General features: G+C 41.6%; 1 protein-coding gene across 1 annotated transcript in view; it reads left to right on the forward strand.

Annotated features, from left to right (window-relative positions):
* ADAMTS19 (ADAM metallopeptidase with thrombospondin type 1 motif 19) overlaps window positions 1-22,907 on the forward strand; it is a 2,156,963-nt gene that overhangs the window by 370,286 nt on the left and 1,763,770 nt on the right. Inside the window, exon 4 of the mRNA XM_069625625.1 lies at window positions 20,857-21,029. Coding sequence (XP_069481726.1) covers window positions 20,857-21,029 — 173 coding nt within the window. The remainder of the gene's footprint in view (window positions 1-20,856; window positions 21,030-22,907) is intronic.

The following is a 22,907-nucleotide window of genomic DNA, read 5'->3' on the forward strand; positions in this document are numbered from 1 at the left end:
TCAAGAGGGGGCTAAATTAGAGGGGGGTCTCAACATTTTCAGATGGCTTATAACTTTGTTGCTGTTTGAGGACTGTAGACAAAGGTCTTCAGAAAGATTAGAGACCCAACCCTGAATGTTTGTGGAAAGTCTGAATGGATTTTGTTAAGTTATATGACTATTGTATGTAGATACATTTTGAAACTTTTCAGGAAAAAAAAACATGGGTGGATTTTCAGCAAACTTGTTTAAGGAGCATTGGCAAGGTCTTGAAAGCATGGTTTTGCAAATGTGTCCGTGTTTTATTTTTTGACAAGTGTCATAATGTAGGTACAAAAAATAGTGACATACCTTTGGTGACTGAGGTATAGCCTGTGGCCAGATTTTCTGGGTCATGGCATAAGGCCATGACCCAGACAATCTGGCTATGGGCCATAACCACGAGGGATGAACAATGGGGATAAAGTAGCCATGTCCACCAGGGACATAGGTTTGAAAGGTGAAAAAATGCTTGTGGTAATATGGTCATAGGGTTCTCTCTTTGCCTTCGGCAGGCTGCCATGAAAAGGGAACACAGGCTCTGGTGGCCATCTTGAAAAAGTATTTTACTTCCTACACTGGGATGCCGAGCACGTCCCGGTGTAGGAAAACAAAATCCTTTTTTTCTAGCACCCCGGGTTACCGCTTTGCCACCCTGGGATGCTAATGGCCTTTATCCCTCACTGCAGGGGCTGGAATGGGGGATAATTGTCCGGAGCATTCGTTATCCACCCTCACTTCGATTGGGCCGATAACTTGGCCTGGCAGGGCGTTATCCCCCGTTCCAGTCCCTGGAACAATGTTATGCAGCCATGCATGCCAACACTGTGATACTGGTATATGGATTTTGTTTTTCATTTGTATGGAACTGCTACATTTGGCGCAATTCATGCGTACCACTGAAGCCTATTTTACAATTACCTTTTCCTGTGTTGATAGAGATGTATGAGAGGTTTCCATTTTTGGCCACCATGCGGTTACAAAAACAAAATCAGGCGGCAACATGTTATTATTTCATCGTGCATTTCCAATGCTAAGCACTCCAGTTACGTAGAACTTCCTTTTACGTACATGGAGACATGTTGGTACCTTATACATGGTGCAATGAATGTACAGCTGACACAATATATACATGTACATTTACGGCCCCTATATACTATTTATATGTGCAGTGAATTACGAATGAACGGTGTATGTTGGCAGACTCCGCGTGCAATGGGTGTCAAGGCCAATTTACGCACTGTAGTGCCTTTGGGGAAGTACATTTTTGGGCCTCTCCTTCATGAAAGAAAACAAATTCCTTTACAAATTCTTCAAAGATTGTACATGCTTTCTAATGCACGAAGCACAGTGACCTAACTGGTTGTGTTGCCTGTGTGGTACATTACAGCGATTGGTGTGAACCTTTTGTTGCCAAATGAAACCTGTCCGTGTGTGAAGGTAGTAAGGTTGCAGTTACTTTTCCCATCTTCATTGTACGTTGAAAGCATTCAAATTATGTATTGCCTATGCAAATGTATATGTAAGGTCAAACGATTATCGGAATTGGAAGGCCTAATTAATATGCTGTGGTTTGCATTTTGTACCACCTGTTGAAATGGAATGGAATCACAGTTAGGAATGCATACAGAAGAAATTGTTTGTTAGGGATTTTTTCCTGAATAACATGATTGCAGAGAGTGCATGTATGTTTCCACATGTAGGAAATTGCAAAGATTCCATTTATGGGTATGTTTTTTATTTCCAATAACTGCAGTAAGTACATTACCACTTCCTGTGGATTTACTTGTCTATTTAACATGCATTTTCCATTCCAGCACAGTAGTCCAATCCCTGCCTTATTTCTGAGCCCCTGTAACTGTTTCCAGGATTGTGTTAAGCATTTCTGTGCAGCCCTATTATTTGTAAACACAACTGGTGTGAGCCGTTTTAATAAATGTTTTAAACAATTAGTGCCATTTGCAATACACCATTGCTTGCTACATGTGCATACTAGTTTGAAGTAACTGTGTAGGAACATTTGAATGGACCAGGCAGTTTTGTTTGTGAGTACTATTAGCTTAGTACACTTTGTAAATGAGATTTCTTACAGTACAAAGGTGTGTTGCTAACATTTGGAGATGGTGGAAGGTGCTTTTGCTAGCAGGTCCAGAAATGGAGGCTAACAAATGTCCTTATTCTGCTGTGTATTTGCGCACTGGACATGAGTTCACAGTTTGTAGCATTTTACTTTTTCCATTGTTGCTGACTTTGAAATGGTGCTTGAGGAACTGCTGTAACGACTTCATAGAGTTGTGGCGACCGTCACAAATTGATGTGCAAGGCGATTTGAAGCTCTGCCACATTGGTTCGGTACCATAGACAGTGGCATCTAACTTTGCTGGGGATATTTCTGAAAGCAGTGTTCCTTCTTCCATTATGCTATTGTGTACCTTTCCATACCCTGGTATAGTGCTAAATATGACAATTTACTTTCTCTGCTCTTGTTTGTATGATTTCTCATTGAAGTATGCCTCTATGCTGGTAGTGTGCATCCACTGACCCGTATTGATGTTGTGAAGGTATCTATGCTATTAATGTGTTTGCTGCTAACTAGTGGTGGTAGTTTACAGAGTAATTTTGTTAGTGCCTTCATTCTCATTAAATTTAATTGAAAGATTTTTCGTTTTAAGAACATTGCACTGTCTACAACAGTTTCCAGGATTAGTTTTGGGTGGTAAGACTAAGGGTTGAGCGTGATTTCTCCTTTCTACTTATAAGGGTCTGAAGGACTCTGTGGTGAATTTTCTTTTGTAAAAATACTTTGTTGGAATGCTTCCCTTTGTGTTGTCATTAACATTTGCACATACTCCATTATCAGAAGTGACAGTTGCACTCTTTTCAGTACCTTTCATTACCTTTATTTTCATTTCTACATTTTGATAGAGGCATTACATTCTCCTTATGGGTAGGTGCTTTCGTTTTCCTTTGTGCCCGTATTAGCTGTTCTCTTTCAACTTTATGTACAACATCTGCTGGGGGTGCATGGCTACTTTCTATGCTTTTAGCTACAGCTGGGCTATGTTTGCGTTGTTTTCTATTGAGTTCCTTTTTGCTAGGCATTCTGAAGCAGCTTCTGGAGAAAAAAAGAAACCTGTAGGTATGCAGATTTTGTGATGTATATGTGTGCATCTGTGCATGAATGGATGAATATGAGGGTAGGGAGACAGGTAGAGGTGTGTGATTATGTAATGGTGTGTTAGTGTATGGTGTGAAAGTTATATTGCTATTTGGGAGTTACTATAATGCGGGCGACATGTTAACACGAAGTGAGCAATTGCTAGGGTGCACTTAGTAAGCATGGAGCAAATACCAGTTGGTTGATGCTATTGTGTACCTTAATATACAAGAACACTGCAATGTCTTAGTAAGAGGTGCACCTCCACGATACCATTGCCGTTGCTTTGTTGGCTGCCAACCATAGGTTTTCTCTTGGTTGCATTTTGAAGTTGACACTTCACTGGCTTTTAGGACAGAAATAGCTACTGCAACTGTTAAAGAAGACCGTAAGGCAATTTGTTTGTTAATGACATACCGACTGAATTTGGAGAATGCATAATATGACTGGGTAGGGGGATGTGTTGGCAGAAACACTTAGTGTGTGTCTTTAATTGGACGGCTTTGTGTATGATTGAGGATTTGGGAGCAGTAGCATTGTTGTTAAGGTGGTACATGGTTGATTTGTAAGTGTACCGTATGCCATGCCGTTTAGCAAGTATGTGCATTGGAGTAGGACTATTTACTTTTTAAATGGATTAGTCGTAGTTGTGGAAGCGTGAGAAAAAGGTTAGGAAGGGTCTACAGCTTAAAAAGGACAATGGACCTCATTATGAGGTTGGAGGTAAGGGCATGGCTACCCCCAAATTCGGGTCATGCTCCGGGTTCTGCGAAAAGGGAATTACCAGGCCATTCTGACCTTGGAGGGCCCGGTATTTCCCTTTCACGGGACCCAGAGCCGGTACATCCCCATTCCCATTTGAGCCCCCATAGGGCTCACTGGGAATGGGGAGGATGGTAGCAGCGGTACCGTTCATAACGGTACCATTGCTACCATCCTGTTCTGCTCTTGGGTGCCGCTCTGCAGGCCTGGTCTGACCAGGCGTGCAGAGCGGCACCCGCAAGCAGAACTCATAATATAGTGGCATGGTAACAGATAGACATAGTTGGGTATTACAAATAAAAGTACTTATTCAATCGATCTAACATTCAAGTCGTAATGATGACTTTGATTCTTAACAGCAGTCTCTAAGAAGGGCCTTCCTGAGGTCTTGCTGGTTGTGGTGGGAATAGGTGTTTCACTGCGTATTGCATGATGTTTACAGCGGCTAACATCCATGAAGTTCGGTCCCCACCTATCAACTTAAACCAGCATGCCTCTTTGTCCATAAGTGAAAAGTTGGATAAGGTGTGATGAAGATATTTGAACCTTATCTGATGGGTCCCTGGACATGTGAGGAGCAGGTGTCGTATTGTCTCTTTGGCGGTTGTCGAGTTGCAAAATCGACAGATGTATGATGTAGAGAGGCCTCTGATTGTAAGAATTTCATTAGTTGCTAGCAGGTTTAGTCGTATTCTTATCAGTAAGTTTCTAGCGGCTCTACTTGGAAATAGCTTGATGTAAGTTCGTAATTCGTCCATTTTTTGTGTGTTAGGTGGTAAATGAGTCATTAATTTGTTTTAGTCGGCCGATTCTTGGGTTCTCAGCCAGTCGCGTTCTCTTGATTTTCTTAAGACTTTTAATGGGTTGTTTATGAGGTCCTCTACACCGCTTTCGACCGATTGCAGTAAGGTGGCGTTATCTGTGCTCCATTTGATGAGCATTTTACAAGAACCGCCTGCTATTTCTTGGTTTGCCAAGACATAAGCGTAGGGGGCTTTCAGCATCCTGCGTTTTCTATATAGCATCAGGGTGTTGCAGTTGATTGTACCCTGTCAATGAAAGAAGACTGAGTTCCTGTCTGATGGATGCAACTGGGGTCAATTTAGGAAGACCTAAGACGGATCTCCAAAACAGTGCTTCTAGTTTAGGCCATATTTCTGAAGGAAGGTTAGGCATTTCGTCAGCGCCATAAGTTAATGTTGTTACCACTTTCTTTTTGTAAAAGTTGTGAACCGTAATTGTGGAGTATCACACAAATTTGATATCTATAGCTTTGCCCTGCGTAGTTAGCTTCTTTGCCTTGTCATAGAGAGTACTCTGCATGGCTTTTTTGTTCTTGGTGCTGTTCAGTAACACTCCCAGGTATTTAAAGTCTCTTTCCTTTTCTATTACGTTATCAGCTAGAAAAAACGAGTTTTTTTCTTTCTTAGTGCTTGTTTTTTCTAGGATCATCATTTTAGTTTTCTTCTCGTTTATCTCTAAGTTGATGTTTCCAATGTATTGTTGTAAGTTGTTTATTTGGCGCTGTAATCCAATGGGAGTGTAGTCCAGTAGAATTAGATTGTCTGCGTATAGTAGACGACAAATTTTTGTTGTGCCCATTTTGGGAGGAAACGAACGAACTGACAACTCTGATGCCTGAAAGTCTCCTTAGTAGGCAAAAAAGAGTACTGGAGCCAAGGGGCAACCTGTTTCACTCCCCTCGCTGTTGAAATCTCTGATGACAGAGTACCTTGTTGGTTTAAGCGTACTCTCATGTTCGTATTACTGTACAAGGCTTTGATTGGCTCAAATATTTCGTTCGGGCAGTTCCAGGTTGATAGTTTAGACCAGAGCCTTGCTCTGTCGACTCGGTCAAATGACTGGGTGAGGTCTATGAAAGAAACAAATATGCGTGGGCTTCCCTCAAGAACCTTGCTTTTTAGTATGCTGAGAATGAGGATATTCGTGTTTGTTCCTATATTTTTCTTGAACCCAGTTTGAAGATGGTTGTTGCAAGTAGCACTGCTCGCCGATAGTAAAGCTCCTCAGTAATAGTGAGCCAAAGACTTTGCTATCAGATTCAACAGGGCAATTAGGCGGTAGTTTGCTGGATCATTTTTGTTGCCCTTTTTAAAATTTAGGAACCACAAATGCTGAATTCCAGGAAGATGGAATGGTTCTTGACTCTGCACATCTGCTAAAGATCTTGCTAAGAAGGGCTGCCCAAGATTCTGGTTGGTTCTTCAAGTCCAGGTTGGTGATGCCATCCGGGCCCAGAGCTCAGGAATTCTTTCCTTTCTTTATGAGCTCGGTAATGTCGTTTTGGGCGTCAAGTCGTATCGAGGATGAATTTGGTCTCGATGTTTCCATCTGGCTGTTGGCAGGAAATTGGAACAGTGTCTCAAAGTATCTCACCCAGATTGATTCTCCAATCCCGTTCTGCAACGTATCTATTGTTGTTGTCGTTGAGGATCGTAGGAGGGACCACAATTCCCTTGCGTGCCCGCCACTACTCGCCTTGAGCACATTTTCACCTCTTGTTGGTATAAATTGGAGTGATAGGTTCGCAACCAAGTTTGGTAAGTTCTAGTTGCTGCTGCAACTGTAGTTGATGCCAGTTGAGGATCAAGATTATGTGCTTTTCTTTTTATTTTCCGTAGTTTTAGATTAGGACCTGTGTTCTTCTTTCGCACAACTTGTTTATATGTCATAAGTAGAGGCAGGTAGTCAACCTGAGATGCATTGCCTCTGTGCGGTATAATTGGCCGTCAAAGCTCTTATGGCTCCTGTTGTCAACCTGAGTCTGGTGCCTTGGTTGTTGGCTTCAAGTTCGGACCTCATCATCTAATATATAGGGCCGTTTGACGACCAAGTGGTAAATAGTAGATTATAATCGCTAGCGTGTGTCCTTATAACTTCAAAGGATGTTACCACTTGTAGACGTGATCTGGAGATGAATATGTGGTCCATCATCGCTTGCGAGTCATCTCGTTCCCATGATGGCACAAGGTTGGCATCTGGAAATATTCTATCTAAATTATGCTAGTCTCTTGATTTCATAAGTTTTAGCCAGAGACGGCTACGCTGAACCGAGGCAGATGGTTTATTTTTCACCAAGTGTGACTTTCCCTCTATGGGGTAACAGGCATTGAGATCGCCGCAAACTAGTAAGTATGCTACCAGGTGAGTTGGTAATGCATCGTCAATTTATGTCTCTATCATGTTTAGATATTTGTCAGGTTCCATCGTTGCCGGGTTCCAATAAGTATTCACAATGATGACTGGTATTGGAGCACAGTTTGTTTCATCGTCTTCCCTGGTGGTCAAATTTATTTTCACAATTAGCACTGATTGATTAGCTTTCAGTGTCTTGGCAAGGAAATACTGCTTCTCTTACGGTAAGCTCTCATCAATCCTGAGGTTGGCAGTCCAAACAGGGCTTTTTTCACCAGCACTAGGACGATTTCGTAACCGTCCAATGTCAGAGTTTGCATGCGCCAGGTCTCCTGGAGGCAGACAATGTCGTAGTTGCCCAGCTTTATATCACCAGGAACCGTTAGGTGGTGGTATCCTCTCGTGTTCCATGAGCACAGCCTGATTTGTTTTCTTTGGGTGACGCTTTGAAGGTTATTTTTTGGGCTGTGCTCGATGGTCGAGAGTGGCTATTTTTTTCAGTTTGTCATCAGGGCTTTACGAAGCCAGGAGCAGATTTTTTTTCATTTCATTACTCTGTGTAGTGAGGGTGGCAGAGAAGGAGAGACGCACAGTGTTGATTGTGGGTGATGCCTTTGTGCTAGATCTGCAGAGGTATGCCCTGGAAAGATACTTTGATGGCAATTTCCATTTGGAAGGAGTTTAGGGTTACCTGGCTTGTTTATGTTTGTTCCATCAACTAAAGAGATTTATGAAAGCAGTGAAGTGCCTTTTTCCCACTGCCAAGGTGGTTTTCTCTTCCATACTACCAAGAAGAATATGGGACTATCCCAATATGCTTTGTCCCCAGCCAGAGGTCGGAAGGTGTCTTATGAACAGAAGCATGTGTTGATGTTCTGTGCGCTGCTGGGTTGTTCTTCTGTAACAATGACATCATTGATTCTCGAAGTGTGAACCTTTTCGATGTAAATGGCATTTTTTTGTCCGCCATTGGAAATGGTATTTTGTTTCAACATCTACAGAATGCGTGGAAGAGGTTATTGTAAGAATATGAGGAGGAGTAGAAAACACAAACCCCTATAAAAACTGAAAAAGGTATTTGTTTACAAGCATCAAAAAAACAAACGAAACAAAAGGCTCTTTTCAGAAATCCCCTACCCTGGTTGAAATGTGTTCACCCACTCCCGTAAACAGCACGATGTGTCTACAGATATAATATTTGCAGGTTCGCATGTGCCACATCCAGGGCTTTTGAGGATGCCAGGCATGGAAATGGCACTGTGGAGGCTAATGGATTGGCCAATAAGGTTTCTGGGTGTGGTGTGTAAGCAGAGATTTCAGTGTTGTGAAGTTGGCGAATTTCTCGCTATATTTAGCAAGAAATAATGCCCCCTTTACGACTTTCTACTATAAAAGTGGCTAGCGGGAAATCTACCTACTTTCTTCCATTGGTTTGGAAACATACACTTTTTTTCTATTGCTTTCCAATCCAATTGAAAAAAGGCCCAACATTTCTTACTAGCCGTGCGGTTAATAGTTGAGCATTGTTTCTGAATACATAGTCTGTAAAGTGCACAATTTGTATCACATTTCATCAAAAACTCACAGTTGCATACTATTTAAAAAGGTCTGCCACAAAAAGAAGGAAGAGTCATTTGCAACTGTGGCCCACTTTTTCATTGGTGTCCGACACAATTTTATGCCGCAGTCCAACCATGACGCTGATCTAGTAGGGGTTTCTGCACATCAGAAACAGGTAAGTGAGGTATTTTGGTAGAGCAGTGCATTGTGTTTGTACTGGAACTGTGAACATTTGGGCGCTTTGAGGTTCCTACAGCGTTGAAACCTGTGGAGCTATTTAGGAGTGAAATAGTTTCTGGTTTGGAAGCGGCCAAGGGCCCTGCAGAGGAATTTTATATGTTTTTACCTTTTTCCTGCAAATCATAAAGAAGCCAAATAGAGTTGTTACTATTTCTAATAGGTATTTACTTGTGGCTTTGTCATATCGACTTGCATGCTGTAGTGCACTTATGCATAATGTTATGTACTGTCATGTGTAGGTCATGAGAACACACCCCACTTATACTTAGGCAGCTAGCTGGGTGTAAAATTGAATCAGAGGTTATAACAACCATATCCTCGGTAATTACCCATTATGCATATGGCCAATTAAGCTAATTAGGGGATGATGTTATTTAGCTACTTCTAGCTACTTTTAGGACAGCCAAACACTACTTTCCTTACTGAGGAGTTGGCAACACTGAGAGACGGTGGCAGAAGGTCTGTTTGTAGAGAGGAATGCAGACACATATGGTTATGGTTGTGTGCTTCAGGAGGCTGGGTGTATGGGATTTGGGGGACTCTTAGATGCATATGTTGAAAGTGCATGCAAAACAGTGTGCAGTGGCTGCACATTTTGGATTTGATCATGTGCATGTGCACTCGTATGGAATACGTGCAATGAAGTGGCTGATTTTGGTCCCTCTTACTGCCACTTTGAAGATGCTCAATCATCCAGCCATTCTTTTTCTTCATTGTGGAGGAAATAGTTTACATGTTACCAGAATTTCTGTGCAATTTGCGATGAAGGAGGCACTTGGCTAGCTCATGGATATGTTTCCTAACTCCTGAGTTATTTCTTTCTCACATTGCGCAGAGAGATGTGGCTGCCTTCTTCTTGCTTTGGTGCATAAATGGAGAAAGCGAAGTGCAATGTCTAGAAGGCTGTTTGTGCCTTTTATGTGAGATGTTGCCATGTCGTACTTCCACAATGCCAACATTGCTTTTAGTAGCACAACCATTTTTCCCACAGATGGAGTTCATCTTACTGATGCTGGTAATCAGCTTTGTCTGCGAAATATGACAAATGCATTGCTGCCCTTTCTGCAAGTACAGCAAGTGTTTTTCTAGTAGGTGTTGCTCATTTCAACCCCATAGTCCCTAGAGCCAGGACTTTCTCCCAGAAATGACTACAAAGTTTTTGAATGTGCTACCACTCCCATTATTCATCGTGCAATCTGTAGAGCTTATCGGCTGCGTGTGTGCCTGCATCATTTCATTGGCAATTCTATTTGTAAACTTTGAAAGTTGCCTCTGAAAAGGGCTTTTTTTAAAACTGTTTTTCTTTTTGGTTGTTTTGTATATTTCTTGGTCTTGTAACACACGCCACAGAAGGAAAGAAAGGGAAGGGGCACCAATCAGAGGGATAATATAAGGCACGGGCACAGAGAGGAAGATGTTAGGCGGCCCTCAGCTGGTAGGGGACCCTCATTTGTATGCTCCCGGACCGACCCCTCGAACACATTTCGAAGTTGCTCCCACCTGCAGAGTAGTGCGTCACAGTACATGCACAATCCAATGACCTTTGAAAGGGAAGGGTCTGCTGTGGTGCATATAGCCTGCAAGGCTGATTTATGGATGCGTTGCCCCCCACAGGACTGTCCCTGGTGGCAGGAGCAAATGCAGAGGATGCTGTAGAAGAAAGTAACCTACTGCCTTGTTTGATGGGCACTACCGTCTGAACTGATGCCTTCTGACATTTCGGCATGTCTCCTATGCTGCTAAACAGTTTGCACACCCAGCACTCACATTGCCTGCAGGTATTGGGGATTTGCTGTGCTTCATTCTAGTTCTCCTCCTGATCTTTATGTACAACACCACGTCGGTTCCCTTGTGCAGGCCCTTCGGAAGGAGTTGGTGGTGGCGAGGGTCATGGTGTGGGTGATGGTGATTTAGAGGCAGTAGCAGCAGTAATTGTTGCCATTGGTTGCAAAGGTAATATAGCACAGTAGAAATGATGAGAAAGCAATTCCAGCACAAAGTTACGTGGCCTCCTACTCTGCTCTGAAAAGACACAAACTGAATGCGGCGTACCTCTGGGGTGTGGCTTTTTGTAGGGCTGCAGTACAACACTTGGAGCTGGAAAGCGGGCCTAAATCGTTAAATAGTTACATGCACAGTGGCACAGTGTGGGACATTTGTAAGGGTTTACTTTCACAATAACACTCCTTATATTGCAGAAAACACTACTTTTCCAATGCCCGGTGGTTCCGAGTGCAAATAAGGGTCTAAGCGCAGCGTGAATGCGGACACATACTGATGTTGTGAATGTTCACGACTGGGACGGCTGTTCGCAGGACCTGTATTGGGTGGAATACTTTGTGCGCATGTGCATAGGTGTCCTACAAACATGCTTGGCCTCCCCAGACTTATTAAAAGTGCGACACATGTCCGGGGACCATTTTCGCAATAAGCTGGTTGTGTGTAGGCTGCAGCCAGTGCAATGTTCGTGTGCACAGCTGTCCGTAGGACGTGGGTGGACGCTTCGAAGTACTGAAAGTACGTCACAACTTTTTCTTCTATGCTGCACAGGGCCGGTGTTACCAGGACACATAGGATGACATACGCATGCGCATAGCTGTGGGATGGACAGACGTGCGCTCCCACAACTAATTAAAGGTGCATCACAAGATGCGGACATGAGGCCCGTACTAGCGTTCTATGCTTACCTACATTGTGATTGCGCATACGCTGGGCAGGTGCAGTGTCCATAGGAAACCTCCATTTAGTTTAATTGCAGCCATCCCAGACAGTACTGTGCGCTACAGACTTATAATGGAATTTTAAAATAAAAGGAAAACCCACTCACACACCCAGCAATACTTTACATCTACACCTTTAATTTTTGACATACATAGACACTATTAGGAAAGGGAAGGGGTACCTGAAATGGATACATACACAGGGGAATTGGGGATTTGTAGAAGGTCATCATGAGGAGAGGCAAGCATCGTAACTTCTGTGCTCACAGGGATGTTGTTGGGGAGGGTGGGCTGGGAAATGGGTACTGTTACTTACAGAGTTTTCTTCCTTTCGTGTGGCCATATGTTGTTGTGGAAGAGGTGCCGCTTGCGGTGCATTAATTTTGTTTCCACTATGTCCTCTTAAAGATAAAAATATTTGTTAGGTATATATGAAGCAATACATATTAACTGTCTTACTTTTCAGACTGTGCTGCGTACCAATAGGGTTACTATTGTTACTCACTTCGTCATGAGGGAAATTCTCTTGCAGCCATTCCAAGGTGCTTGGCATTGCTGCGTACAAAAAAAAACCTCATGGTTTTCCACTATTGTACACTGCAGAAGCCTGATAATTATAGAAGGAACTTCAGTGTACATACTGCGTTGTAGAGATGTTCTTCTGTTGATACTTTGCAGTCCTGACTCTGCCATTTGCTTCTTTGGTCCCACGTACAGCCGCAGTGCTGTAATATTGTTCCGCACAGACATTATTTTAGTTATTGGTACATTACATTATGATGTATACCCTACGCATTTGCTTTGTTTGTTTCCCTAGTACCAACTTTGTAGACCTACTCTATTTTTCCTTGCAATGCATGCACATGGTGCTCTTTGTAGATGTTCCTTGTCTTTGCTGAATGGTACTACTATGTAAGAGAACCCCTGTCTTTTCCAGCAGTTTGATTGCTAGCTTCTATCCGCGCACAGATGCATAGCCCGTGGTTACTGTGCCCATCGGTATGCCGACATCCATATTGTATGCTGTATGGTACATTTTATATATTTCTTAGAGCAACTGAACCATAACGTCCCTAGTCCCTAGAACAATTATATATGTATATATATATATATATATATATATATATATATATATATATATATATATATATATATATATATATATATATATATCTTAGTAGAAAGCAGTGACAGCACAAATTCAACAGCAACACGGGCCACCCACAATCCAAAACCCCGTCCCACTAAGCCCTGTGCCTTTATACCCAACAGTACACATGCTTTCAAAAAGAATTGATGGTCCCAACAGGTCAAGGTTGCATACTAAGTTCATCCGACTAGCAAAGAACAAAGCCTCATTACATCAGCCTTTGACACCAGCTGCACTCTGTAATGTAAACCAGTGTTCATCAGTGAGGTCAACCTGTCTTAACCAGTTAGTCTGGGTAACCATACTCCCTGAACTTTCCTATATGCTTTGAAGCAAGCAAGAGCATTAGTAATATCATGACTTGCGCCCGTTAGTGCATCTTTTCTTAAGAAAGTGAGAGCTTAGACCCTGCTGGCATATGTCAAAAAGGAAATACGTCATAAGTGAGAGATGGCAAAGCAAGTATTCCAACATGCTGGGTGAGAGACCTTCATTACAAAGACATGCCTTACCTAACTGAGAAATTCACCATTAGATCCTCAACACAGGTCACTAGGTCGGCCATTACTTCCTGCCTGGTAGTCCCAAGATCTAAATTAAAAAAGTCGGGGGGGGGTAGTAGTTTTCCTGTTATGGCGGCCCAGCTATGGAACACACTCCCACCCTCCCTCAAGATGAACAAGTCCTTCACTAACTTCAGGAGAAATTCCATCACCGGGCTAACTATGAAGTACTAATTGTGACATCTGGAGCCTAACACTACTAAGGCCTTCTCACTGCACTCTACTTATTGCTCACCCCACATCACCTGCACAATGCTCAAGTTACCCGTTCTTAATGCATGTAATTGGTAACTGGTGCCATGTCCTATGCATCTCTTGCTTCTGGCAATGTACCTGCTCTTAATGTACTTCACTGCAATTTGTAACCAGCTACATGCCTATTCTGTAACAAGTGTAATTTGCTCTAATGCGCCCAGATACCCCTGGGTTCGGTGCGCTATATAAATAAACAAACAAACAAACAGACATGCACAGTACATCCTACAGTCTTCGCCTCTCATAAGCAAGAAGCAATGTTTAAACATGGCAGGCTACAGGGCCTATTCAACATAATACTGTAGTGGCAGGCATGGAGAGTACATACCGTTTTCATTTCCCAATTTCACTCCACAATACATTGTACACCAGAAAAATGATTTGGCTCTTGGCTTACATTTCTTTTTTTACAGGGGTCCTTATATTCTGATGTGAGCTGAAGATTATCTAAAAGGCCAGTGTCCTATATGCCTAACAGTCCTAACGACTTGTTAGTTTTCTTTTGTGTGCTAGAAAGCCTTTACTACTAATGTTATAAATGTGGAAATGTGGGAAAAGGTGTGCAAACAATGCTGTATAGTACCAAACACACTACAAATAGCTTTGGCTGTGCATCTGCATCCAAAGTGTCCTGTGAAACCATTTTGTAAAGTTGGCCACCTTAAATTTGAGTGTCAAGGAGGGAATTTTCATAGAGAATCGCTTTGTGCCTGGAGCATCCCCCCCTGAAAAACTTTGGCCCCGATTTTCAAAATGTTTTTCAATTGGGTTATCCCATCAAAAATACTTTTGTAAATTAGGCACTGTGTATTTTCAGACTAAGACTACAACAAATACATCATAAATATGCTGCTAACGCTCCACCTGCAAGTCAGCCACACCAGAAATGAAACACAACAAAGAGCCTAGGGAACACTAGAGGAGACTCCACTGTATTATCAAACCACAGACTACAACCCACAGAATCCAACAACAGAGAAATCTGTATTGGAAAGACACCTAGGAGAATGACAGCTAGACTGGAATCCCTCACCAGTCACACCCCTTATATAACCAGATAATGGAAAAAAACACCACCAAGATAACCAAACATCTAATTACAAGGACTCGGAACAGAGAAACCCATCACGCAATCTAATGGAACTCCTTAACTAAGGGACAGTCTAACAGAGAGTCGAAGGACCAACCAATGCCGCATCCACTGAAACACCAGAAATAACTACTAACAAAGAACAAGCCAAACTGCACACACTACACTGCAGCCTACTTAATGTGCAATCTATGGCAAAGCACACAACATACATGTATGACCTCTTAAGCGAAGGAGGTATGAATGCTCTATTTTTGAAAGAGACATCGCTCTCAGCCAACTACAAAGTAATCACCCATGAAGCCGCAATCGACAATTAAAAACTATTACAAACTAACAGAGAAACCAGAAGAGGAGGAGGAATCACTATAGCTCACATACATCTCATCAGCGCCTCAACAAACCCCTCATAAAATATAGAAGACTGTGAATCACTTCCTGTCAACCTCAATCTCAAAGACCAATTAAATCTACTAGTTGTTCCCAGAGTGACATATGCTGTTCTAGAATATCTTAAAGGTCAGTATCAGTCAGTAATTCATAGGATCACTTCTTTTCCCCTTCTGAAATATCAGAATTACCACTGATTGATTCCAGGGAGGGGGCGTAGGTCCCTGCGACATATTAGTGGTAATTGAAAAGGCTAAATGTATCATAAGGAATGAGAGGTATGAACGGTATAAGAATAGTATCTACGGTCCACCAATCAAACAGGCATCTCTGATGTTTCTTTGTAGACGTGTAATTGTGAAACTTGTTCATTGCAGAGTCCCTGTGATGGTATAAGATTGTGGATTGTGCGGTCGCAGAATTACAGTACCCACTTTCAGTTTTGGCTCATTTGCGTGGTAGCATAGGTAATTAAGTGTTCATTGACACTGGAACCGCCATGCCCTGTGTGAAGAGAAGTGGGGGTGGAAAGAAGTAACTTTCAAATGTTTGCGATAGTGGAGGAGAAGGTAACCATGTAGAACCATGCTCATTCTGGTGGTTGCAATCATAGCTGTTGTGAAAGTGGGTGCACTTTGCCATTGGACGGCAAAGGGCAACCTAAAACTGATCATCTCTATGCTGAAATTATAGCTGTTGTTGAAGTGGGTGCACTTTGACATTTGGACAGCAGAGGGCCTTTGGGCAGCAGAGGGCACCCTAACACTGATAAATTGCATCAACTGAGTACCTATAGATTTTTGCAGCAACACTCACTGATACCATAGCTATCCTCCCTACAAATCATATAACATAATTGTTCTGAGAGATGTCATCATCTGATTAGAAAGAAAAAATGAAACCACAACAAACTCCCTCAGCTCCCTACTGGAAACTCTTCTTCTCAAACAAATAGTGAATGGACCCGCTCACAGAGCTGGACACACACTAGATGCAATTTTCTGAAGTAATGGACTTTGCACTGCCACTCCTCTGGTACCAATCACATGGAGTGACCATCATATGATACCTTTGACTGTCAAAATCCCGAGCTACATGATGCCCACAAACACAAAACTGCCAGTGACAAACAAACAAAAGAAACTGTAAAAAAACTGGAGACTTGAAACTTTACCACAAATATAAGAAAATACATAGAAAAATATAAGAAACTTCCAAACCATACATCTCCCACCTAAATAGAATGACACCAGACACAGTTGAAGAGAACCTTCACACCTAGATCACAGATGCATTAGACCAAATAACACCCTTAAAACTCTTCAAACTCACAACCAAAATAATTGCAGCATGATCGTTCACAGAGGAACTAAGGGAACTGAAAAAACTAACCGGAAACTAGAAAAGCGATGAACTACCAGTGACAAATACGGCTTTACAAATGGACAGTTCGGAACGCCAAGATCGCATACTATACTGCGATAATCCAATCAGCAACAAACCCACAAAAATAGATGTACAGAATCATCAAGGAAATAAAAAAACAACTTCATGCAACAAAAACATCATACCCTTGCAAACCCATTGAGACAGCATCACGACCCACCTAGGAGTAAAAATAGAAGCAATACAACAGATCATCAACACATCCAGCAGTACCATTTGCATGGATTTGCCTCATCTGCTCAGATACTCACATTATATTTTAGGAATTGACGTCTAATTCAGAGGATTTATACTATTTGACTGTTGTTGCTGTTATTGGCCATGCACTCACACTATTTTGTGAGCATTGCAATCTTGTGTTCTTATACTCACACCATTTGCCAAATATCACCATCTTTGGTGCATGTTCGCACACCATTTGCATGTGCCAAAAATAAACAACAAATGTCCACATTCTCCACCACTTCTCAGGTGCAGCAAAAAACTCATAATGCGTTTGCCTGGTTGCTCAAATATTGCCAACAAATTCACATGTACTCCCTCCAATTGTCATGATTTTCCCACATTTGGCCTGGTACTCCCATCATATGCCAGGCTTTACCATTGTATGCCTACGTACCTACAATACGCTTTAGGTTTTTTCATCAAATACCACATCATAATTACATAATTTACAAGATTTTAACACCACATACCAGGGTTTACTATCATATGGTAAGCTACATACACCGTATGGCAAGTCAGAATTTAGAAGATAACATCATCAGTGTTCAGATTACTCAACTCATGTGCCAGGTAGTGCCAACAATTCACAAGAACCCACACTAGCAGGAGGGTATTGCTATAATGTGCTTAGGGAATCACATTATGTGTCAGATATGCTTTACTTTACTTTACTTTCGTATTTATAGTGCGCAACCGAATACCCATGGGCTTAATTGCGTGAACATAGATACAAACTAACCAACAAACATTTATCCTAGCCAGGTTGGATGGAAACAGAGTCTATGTGTCTAGTAGAAAAGGAGCGTTTTCAATTTCTTCTTAAACATATTTATGAATTGTATTTCTCTCAGGTCAGGTGGGAGTTTATTCCATTCCAAAGGTGCCGCTATACTGAAGGACTGCTTCAGGGTTTTAGATGTTTTATAGAGACGGGTTTGTATCTGTAGAGTGTTAGTGGATCTTAGCTGTCTCTGGCTCTGTTTTACTACAATGAATTTCTTCAGATAAGAAGGCATTGGACCTGACAGACATTTGCGTGTGATCAATAGCATACGGAAGGTGATTTCAGCTTTAACTGGGAGCCAGTGTAAACTGCGCCTGGCCTCTGATATGTGGTCCCTCCATGCTAAGTCTTTGATCACTCTAACTGCGCTATTTTTTATGACCTCTAGGCGGCCAATTCCGACTTGAGCTGCCCCTATTAGGAGGCTGCAACAATAATCTACCTTTGCACCTATAATGGCTCTAGCTATTGTCTCTGCTGTGTCTTGTGAAATAAAAGGGCGAAGATGTTTAAGTAGTTTTATAAAATACGCTGCGGTCGAGACAAGACTGCCCACTTGTGCATTCATATTCAGGCATTGATCTAAAATAATACCTAGTGTTTTACTTTACTTTGAGTGTCTATTTTGTGATTGTCCACAGTGAAACTACAATATAGGGAGCATAACTTTGCTAAATTATTTACTGAACCAGCCACTATGAGTTACGTTTTGGGACTGTTGAGTGCCAGACCGTTTTGCGCCATCCAGTTATGTATGATGCTATAAATATTATAAGCACCTATTTCATCCATACTGTGCGATCTGGTCAGTGGGATGACACATTGTGTGTCATCAGCATAGTTTGTAAACATGATATGGTTGAAGGCCCAGAGGTCAAAAAATGGGACCATAAAAGTATTTTACAGTGTGGGCGAGACGGAAGCTCCCTCCGGGACACCAAATATCAGTGTGACCGGTTTACCTTCTGCCTCAGAGCTTGCCACTCTACTTTGTCTTCCACTTAAAAAGAATATCATCCATTGAGTTGCCTATTCTGAAAAGTGGTCAAGATCTCTCAACCTGGTGGCCAAGATGATATGGTCCATCAGGTTCAACGCAGCTGAAAGATCCAAAATCATTAGCGAGGAGATAGAGTCACTGTCCATTCTTTCCAAAAGCTTGGACTTCAGGTCAAGGAGGGCTGTCTCAGTCCCGTGCCCTTGCCTGAATCCTAATTGAAGATTATAGAGGATTGGATGGTTAAGATGGAGAGTGATCTGATGGTATGCCACTCTATGCCATACACTTTTCAGAGTATTGCTACCAGTTACACCTCACCAGAATTGCCATCAAATGGAAAAATATACACACCATTTGCCTATATAGTCACACTATTTGTCAGATACTGATTTTAATGACTGCAATATTGAAGAGCAGTGTAGATGGGGGTATACTTTGGGAACACGCCTTATCACTGTGGTAGTGGTGTGATCTGGATTGGGACTGTTTAAGGACCAAGTGGCTTCTTACATGGTTTTGGAACTGTGAGGTCACCTCTATTCATGCATTTGGCAAGCCAAGAGCAGCTTCCATCGAGGCACTTAGTGTCTGGTTATTGGAGTCAAGACAAGCTTTCTTTAGAAAACCTAATTAGTGAGCATTTACGATTTTGGGAGCAGTGCCTGTGGAAAGGGAAATGCTGATGTCTACTGTCACAGGTGGTGGACGAACCTCTGCATGGTATGTGTATGTGCAATCTTTCTTTGGAGTTTGTAACAAAGGTAGGGTTGTCCAAGAGGACGAAGTTCAATAAGGTGAGTGAAGGATGTGAAGTCTCTAAGGTGTTGGTGAGAATACAGTGGCCCAAAGGAGTGAAGCATTTGCAATATTCTGTGACGTCCTCACTACTTTCTTGACAAGAAGGTAAAGAGGTTGTTGGAGAGTGACTTTGTTGGAGGGATAACTGATGCAGAGTAATGGAGTGAGATGAATGATTTCACATATTTAAATATGTTTTCACATCATGCCTATGACCTTGATATTGATGGGGCAGAACATGTGCATTTATTTCTGAACATTACGATGTGTTGGGTGGTGAGTGCTTTCTTAAAATGCATTTGGTGACATAAGGTTTTGATTTGTGGCATCCTTGTTGATTTTCTGGCATGTCTTTTTAACAATGTTAGTGATACTCTACCAGTTTCTATTCAATGGACTAAACTTTCCTTTTGGAAGGGTTGTGTAAATGTTTACTGTCTGGGACATGGTGGTGGAAACGACTGTACAAGGTCTCTGGTGGACAAGTATTCTGTGATTATGGACTGGGATTGTATCTACAATCTCTTAGTTTTTATGAGGCTGGGAATGCAGATGGTTAATGAAAAATATTATTAATTGGTGGTCTGACCATCATTCTAGGAGTATTGTAACATTATTGGTGCCAATACCACTTTACAAGATGGTGTTGAGGGAGGGGCCTTTTCCTGAGAAAGGGCATCTTTCACAAGACCAAAATGTCCATGCTCGCAATTCGGACAAGGCACTTTTTGGAAGATGGAATTGAATTGCTTTCAAATAAGGACTTAAATGCCCTCTCTACCAGTAGATGACACAATAGTCGGCTGACATTTTATTTTCCCACTGGACTGGTTTATGTGGCTGTTGAGGTCAAACATTTCAAAGATTAAATCAAGGAGGAGCTCTCTACATGATCTCAAGTGAGGAGTTGTAGATTATGTCGTCACTTGAATTCTCACACAGAGAACACTAACATGATTATATCTTTGATTTGTGGAAAGCCAGGGTTTTGCCATCCTTTAACGTATGTGGGGTAAGAACCTCTTGCAGATGTGTTTTGATGGTGTAGGCATCACTAAGCTTAAATTTCCCAATTCATAAGCATTTGGAAACAGGATTTTTTGTAAGTACATTTTTGGTTACAATGAGTCAATAAAGATTATATATTTGAGAAAGATATGATCTATGTATATGGACAACGTCCAGAGGGATACACATGTTTGTGATTGAGTAGAGAGACCCAAATAAATGCTTAACTTGTTTTGACTCTGAAAGATAGAGACATGAGTAAAGAAGGGCCTGTTTTCTGCCTCTTTTTAGGCTACTCCCATCGTATGATGTTGGATTGAATCTGCAAAATGTGAATATTAATGCTTTCATTTCTTCAGCTACAAACGATGTAGTAGTCTTTCCATACACGCCGTGAATCTTTCATTGGCTCGTGTCAATGCTTCCCATGCTTTCGAATGTCAGTAGCATGATGTGCCTTACATTCACATGTGGATGTTTTACCCATCTGTTTCCTGAAATTGAATCCAACTAAATAACATATTTTTACCACAGATAAAAGAAAGTCTAAGAATCCAAATGTGGCAGAAAATGGAAGAGGAAAACGATACTCGCATAAACTATCACAGGAGTACAACATAGAAACTGTAGTGGTCGCTGACCCTTCAATAGTTTCCTATCACGGGTCAGATGCTGCCAGAAAGTTCATATTGACTATATTAAATATGGTAAGTACACACTGATTTTCCTTCACATTTCACAACAGTTGTTTCGCACTATTATCAGATATCATGGGTTCTTTCATAATGTAAGACCATATTTTTATTTATCATGTCATGCCCGAGTTGTCCTGCTTCTAAGTGCTACAATGTGCCTCATTATGACTCTGGCGCTAGCAGTGCTGATAAGTACAGGCATGGTTGCCGCCAGAGTCATTAATATTCCAGCACAAGGCAATGGGTAATTACCGTGGCATTACAGCCCCGGCAGACCCGGTAATTGCCCATTGCCAGGCGCCAGAAAACATTACTCCCCATTCCCATTTGAGTCCCATTGGACTCAATGGGAATGGGGAGGGCAGATGCACCGGCACCATTCATGAATGGTGCCGGTGCATCTATCGAGGTCTGCGAGCGTGCACCCGCTCGCAGAATTTGTAGTTTGTTGGTCCAGAAACAACAGTACCAGCAAGCTTACCATTATTTCCAGACCGGCAAACTCATAATGAGGCCCACTGTTTTAAGTTTACCCATTTTTATGAAATTCAATGTATTATTCTTGTGAAGCAAGGAGGACTCTGATGGCTCTGCTGGAATATAAACACGTGACGTAAATTGGTACACAGATCTCTGAAGCTAGTATTCCGTTGCTGACCAAACTTAACCACCTAGGGTATGCAAATTACTTAGTACTACATTTCTTTCATGATGCACACGTTGTCACTGAGAATTTCTTAGGAATTGGAAACAGCGAGTACAAACATTTAAATGTCTTTTTATTTCTCCAACTTTTTTTAATGTTTTCTAAAAATTATTTAATGTGAGGACCCATTTTGTCAGGTTGACATGCCATATGTTGTTGTTGTCGATGTACATTAACCGTCTTTGTTATATGATATATGATGTGGCATTTATAACGTGCCTGTACAAAAGTGTTTCTAGGCGCGAAAAGACAAGGAGGAGGAAACAAAGAGAGGACAAAACAACGATCTTACTAGGCCTTGGGTCAGCCAGATCACGCAAGTGCGTGGAAGAGGGAAGGGTAGAAGTGCAAGGAGAGGGGAAAGGGGAAGTGCAGTAAACTCACAAGTGAAGCCACCGGGTGGCTCATACATGCAGATACGTGTAGAGAGAAGGGACTATAGAGTTGCAGATACAAGCTTAAATAATAAACCCTGTCATAATTAAAAATGTCTTTAGTGCTTGGATTTTAGACACACTCGTAGGTCGGATTTAGCAATGTGAATTCGTTTTTAAGATGTACAGGACTATTTCATATTTTGGCAATTTCCAAGTAACATGAAAAGTGATCCAGAGACACTCAAGTGTACCCTGTTTGCATGTTTTTATGTGTTTTATTAATCTTTTCTAAGTCATACTAAACATAATAAAAATACTATTTCTAGGATGAGTCTGCAGAGGCTTACATGACAGAAAAATGCCCCTGCAAAACAACGATCCTTTAGATTTAATGATTAACTCAGATTCACTCAAACAGGGACCAATCCCTTTGTGGTTACACTCAAGAAATGTCAGTAAAATAATCAAATATCGTACATTTGCAACTTCATAATTAAATGCACATGAAATCCAAGATCGCCAACATTTGAGTTGAAAAATGAACAGAGGTTCAACACACTCTTAAATAAACATTTTAATTTAAATGAGTATCTCCCCTAATGATGCATTCTCGCCAATGTTACATTACACTGAAAGAGTAAAGACTAAAGAATTAGACCCAAATTAATAGCTCGTAAATAAGACTGAAATCAACATCTGAAAAGATTCGCAATCACACTGACACATTTCGGATAAGACAAGATATCCTTCATCAAGGCTGTCATATTCATCTTGTAGTTCAGAGTAATATAATCTACACAAAATAAG

This window comes from Ambystoma mexicanum, chromosome 6p, assembly GCF_040938575.1.
Source record: "Ambystoma mexicanum isolate Mex_15411 chromosome 6p, UKY_AmexF1_1, whole genome shotgun sequence".
Classification (NCBI taxonomy): Eukaryota; Metazoa; Chordata; class Amphibia; order Caudata; family Ambystomatidae; genus Ambystoma; species Ambystoma mexicanum.